General features: G+C 45.3%; 1 protein-coding gene across 1 annotated transcript; it reads left to right on the forward strand.

The window, feature by feature from the left end:
• The first annotated feature begins 296 nt into the window (after positions 1–296).
• Positions 297–4,435, forward strand: LOC308148931 (transcription factor Sox-10-like). The gene is made up of 4 exons (XM_080520512.1): positions 297–404; positions 796–1,466; positions 1,825–2,093; positions 2,304–4,435. The coding sequence occupies exons 2-4, from the start codon at positions 1,030–1,032 to the stop codon at positions 3,086–3,088; spliced, it is 1,491 nt and encodes a 496-aa protein (XP_080376638.1). The 5' UTR covers positions 297–404; positions 796–1,029; the 3' UTR covers positions 3,089–4,435.
• Positions 4,436–5,330: the final 895 nt, after the last annotated feature.

Genomic DNA, 5,330 nt, shown 5'->3' on the forward strand with positions numbered 1-5,330 from the left:
CGTCTCAACAAAGCTGGCCTTCTCCTGCCTCTAAATGGACGCACTGTAGAGTCATTTAAGCCACTCCGAGGTAAAACTCTCACCTCTTCTCCGTTGGAAACGTTGCAGTGATGGACGGACGGACAATAACTGTGCGCCGCCACGGGCCAATCGGAGAGCAGCTGGATAATTAACGGACCAATGGGGGCGCTGATTTGGACGGGGGGCGGGGCTGACGCTGTATTGGAATGCCGCCTCTCTGGGAATGTTTTCCACTTTCAATCACTTTTTTCTTTTTTTTTTTCGTCCCAGTCCTTCTCACAAGGCGCTCTTTAAGCTCCGGTGTTGCCACACAGAGCAGCCATTCATCGGCTCTACAGTCAGCCACACACACTCCTATGCTGAACCACTGGCCATCTAAATTGGTAAGTTATGTAATTTTACCTATAAAACAAAATTTCTAATACAAATCGGAATATTTTGTATTGGTATTTTCGCTGCGCCTAATTTGTTTCCCAGATTACTTAAATAAATCAGACTTTATTTGAATTGAAGTTTGCTTGAAAAAAAAAAAAGTCATATCATCTATGAATAATTTTTTTTTTCCGGATTTAGCTTATTCTAACAAACACAAAAATTACACACATAGTATGGGTGGCTTGCGCTTCATCACTTGATTTGCTTAATGTTATTTGGTGGCCCGTTATTTACACAATTAGGCTGACACCCACGAAAAAAATTTTTTATAGGTTCTTTTGTAAATGCTGTGTTTCCTGAGTCGTTTCTGTTGTGTGTGTGTGTGTGTGCGATTTTTAGATATAGTTGCTATATCTGAGGAGGATTTTCATCCGACGGAGAGGCTTTGGACACTTTTACGCAGCATGGCTTTGCCTGAGAAGAACCAGCAATAACCGGAATAGTTGGAGACGACACAAGTTGATTAAAATCATCCAATTACACTGAAGAGTTTGGACTCTCGTAATAATATTTGAGGGCTGTCTTGTCATTATTAGTTACATTTTTTGGGAGGAATAAAAAAAAAAAAAAAAGATGTCCGGTGAGGAGCACAGCCTGTCCGAGGCGGAGCTGAGTCCCGGAGGGTCAGACGACGTTCACTCACTGTCACCAACTCATCCGGGAGGACCGCCCGGTCAGGACTCGCCTCTGGTCGGGCCGCCGCAGCAGCTGACCGCGCTGTGCGTCGCGGAGGGAGACGACAGGAGCAGGAGCGGAGCAAAGTCGGAGGAGGAGGACGATCGCTTCCCGATCGGCATCAGGGAGGCGGTGAGCCAGGTGCTCGATGGATACGACTGGACACTTGTGCCCATGCCGGTGCGCGTGAACAACGGGAATAAAGCGAAACCGCACGTCAAAAGGCCCATGAACGCCTTCATGGTGTGGGCACAGGCGGCGAGGAGGAAGCTGGCCGACCAGTACCCCCACCTGCACAACGCGGAGCTCAGCAAGACCCTGGGGAAACTGTGGAGGTTTGTCTGAGCAGCGGTGTGACCGCACAGTAACGCGTTCCCTACGCTCGTGCGTAAAAGCTAAAATGTAAAATGATGAAAGTGGTAATTGAAAGCAAACACAGCTCATAAAACATTATCAACAGGATAAGTTTAATTGTATTGCTCAAACCAAATATATGTGTCAAAAAAAAAAAAAAAAAAGGCAAATAGCAGATTTGCCTTTTTCTGCCGTGCATAATGTATTGGTCTATTACACACGGCATCATTTGGAAAAGCATTTTCTCACTTCCAAACATATTATCAGGAAAAAAAAAAAAGTTTTCCAATCAAGCCTGAAGGCAAGTAGGACTAAACCAGTCCCCATTTTCTCCCTCAGGCTGCTTAACGAAAACGACAAGAGGCCATTCATCGAGGAGGCAGAGAGGCTGAGGAAACAGCACAAGAAGGACTACCCGGAGTACAAGTACCAGCCCCGGAGACGCAAAAATGGCAAATTGACGACTGCCAGCGAGTCCGACAGTCAGGGGGAAGGCGAGGCCAGCCACTCCCAGTCACACTACAAGACCCTGCATCTGGAACACAACGGAGGGGCAGGGTCCCCCCTGAGCGACCTGCACCACCACCACCACCACCACCATCCTGCTGGTAGGTGGCTCTCGTGCTTTGATTTTCCACTCAGAAGGGAAATATTTTTTTTTTTAAGCCTATCATATAGTATGATCCAGAAAAAAGGGATGGCGTGTAAAAAAAATACAATTGTCAGAGTCCTAAAATGTATCCATCTAAAAGAAAGAGAAAAAAAATCTGACGTATAAGTTTATTTGAAAATGGTGTTGACTCTTCCTTTGTATCTAGGTCAGGGTCACAGCCCACCCACACCCCCCACCACCCCAAAGACAGAGCTCCAGTCTGGGAAACTGTCAGATGCCAAGCGGGAGGGGGGAGCAGGAGCAGCTGGGGGATCAGGGGGGTCCAGGGGAGCCCTCGGAGTGGGGGCTGACGGAGCATCCGGGGGCCCATCATCAAGTGCTAAACCCCACATCGACTTTGGTACTATGGACATCGGTGAGATCAGCCACGAGGTGATGTCCAACATCGAACCATTTGATGTAAACGAGTTTGACCAGTACCTCCCCCCAAACGGCCACCCTCAGAGCGGGGCCGGGGCCCCCACAGCAGGATCCTCGGCCTCGTCTTATGCCTATGCGCTCGCCGCCGCCAGCGGCCACTCGGCCTGGCTCTCCAAACAGCAGCAGCAGCCTCAGGCCTCGCCGTCTTCATCCGACCCCTCCAAGGCTCAGGTCAAGATCGAGTCTGCCTCTGCGAGCCACTACGCCGAGGCCTCCTCCTCTCCCTCCTCAGGCGCCCATGTTACCTACACTCCGCTCAGCCTCCCTCACTACGGCTCTGCTTTCCCCTCGCTGGCCTCCAGGGCTCAGTTTGAGTATGGCGAGCACCAGGCCCCCGGGGCGTACTATGCCCACTCCAGCCAGGCCCCGGGGCTGTACTCAGCCTTCTCCTACATGGGTCCTACACAGAGGCCTCTGTACACTACCATCGGAGACCCCTCCAGCGTGGCCCCCTCTCACAGCCCCACACACTGGGAGCAGCCTGTTTACACCACACTCACAAGACCCTGAGGGAGACCAGCTGAGCAGAGGAAATATGGGAAGCGTGTGAGTGGATCACTGTGTCTGTGTGCGAAAATATGTAAGCATGTAATTGTTGTTTGTGTGTGTGTGTGCGTGTGTGTGCCCGTGCCATATTGACGTTATATTAGAGGTTTTTACATTTTCTTTTTAGCCAATACAATGCGAGACGCGCCCACGGGACCTTACACAGTCAGATGTCAGATAAACAGCCACAAACACACACACACACCCAGCATAGAGTGTGACTTTACAACAGCCAATTGTAAATAAGACAAACGTGTGCCATCATAAATTTGTGTATGCAGATGTGTACGGACAACTGAACGTCAGATTGATGAAAGACTCTGATTGGACTCAGAGGTGATGGGTTTAAACTGACATAATCAGTTTTTATTAACCAAACTAAAGGATGTTTTCTGTCATTTTATATGAGTAGTAAGTTTATTGTCATTGTTGATATCTAGGGTGTAACTTTATTGTGACTGTTTGATATTACATGTATACATCAGCACCACTGCTTTGGGGGGGGAAAAGAGCATGTTTTATTTCACGAAGATAAGTTGTTGTTTTCATGGCCAGCAAAAAGAATAGTTGCATCTTTAATTTTCTTTATGTAGATAGCTCTGTGTGTTTCTCTGTCCTTTCTTTACAGTGACTGTAGTGAACTTAATAATGAAGCTTTTTAAGGGGAAAAATAGGGAAATGAGAGGGAAAGAGAGCTTTTAGAGATGCATTTCAACTCAGTCTTGGACATTTACCTCAATATTATTCATTTTGTGCCATTAGAAAAGGAGAAATATGACCCTGGGGGGCTAATCGACTTAATTAAATTATTACAGAGCATTCACTCTGTTCTTTTCTTGCATTTCAAGTGCCTAACAGTTTGCTGATTTACTTTTGATAAACCAGTAAATGAGTTCAAATCTATAAGTTCAAAGTCTCAAACAAATCTCTTGAGATAATTGGCCAGCTTTGGGTTCTACTTAAGGATTAGAATCACATGTACAGCCGTTTTACGCCACATGTAGGCCTAAACCATGTTTTCCTCTTAACAGTTTCTTCCTATGTTTCTGTCTATACAGCCCTCTTCCTCTTCACCAATGTGAAAAATGGTCATTACCACGGCGTTGCCTTTATCACGTGACACATACTTTTTCATTTTATACTGACCCTTTTACCTTGTAGTTATTATTTTTTTGTAAGTAATAACGTGTTGTGTGTCACACTTTTGCTTCTTCCATTTTTGTATAATTCTGGATAGTTTTGGAAAGTGTTTGCTATACATTCTCTTGCATATTTTTGCTTCCTTACAAGAAAAGCAATGTTGAAATATTATTGTTGTCATCTATTAAATCAATTTATTTATAAAAAAAAACAAAAAAAAAAACAATAATTCTGTGTTGGACTTATTTTGTGCAACAGTGATGGTTCGGTGACAAGACGTGAAGCAGTTAGTAAGCGAAGGGTGAAAAATAATAAATTAAAACCATGCTGCTGACGTGTGAACTGTAATAACAACACAATCAGAGCCCCACCAACCTAAGCTGTTTAGTGTGTTTGTGTGTGTGGTAGGCTAAAATTGACTACTAATTCCCCACATTTAATCGGCTGGGGACTGCGTGTTACTGCGAAAGACAAAGAGAGCCATTCAGTACGGCCGACGGACAGAAACAGAAAGAAGGGGTGGGTGTAAAGAGCCAGAGGCAAGGCCAATTTCAGCTCAGTAACCAGTGTACACTTGGACTTTTGTACATGGCTTTCCTTTTGCGCTGCCCTCTCGTCTCCACCTGAGGCTCCCTCCCTGCCTCCACACTCAGCTGCAGTTTAAACCCTTTCTGGGGGCATCCAAAACAAAAGTGTCAGGCTCATTACTGGCATTGTGTTTGAGTGGCGATCCCAACAAACGGGGCAAAACACACGATGAAATTACAGGCAACAATTTGGAGATAGAAGGACTACATGTAAAGTTATTGAGTGGATTAAGGCATTCAAATAGGTACCAAAACATTTTTTTTCCCAAATAGAATACAATATTTGAGAATTTTAAAAAGTAGAGGCACTACAATGAACTTGAATGACTTCATACAAACAGATGACACAAGCCCTGATAAAAGATTATGCCAGCAACATTGAGAGTAAAATAAAATCCTCAAACTGCTGACTCACAACTGTTTTTCCAATGTTTGAACCGCCTCCTGGGTGTTATACAAACTAAGCAACCAAGAAATGG

The sequence above is a fragment of the Blennius ocellaris genome (assembly GCF_963422515.1).
Source record: "Blennius ocellaris genome assembly, chromosome: 3".
NCBI classification, from domain to species: Eukaryota; Metazoa; Chordata; class Actinopteri; order Blenniiformes; family Blenniidae; genus Blennius; species Blennius ocellaris.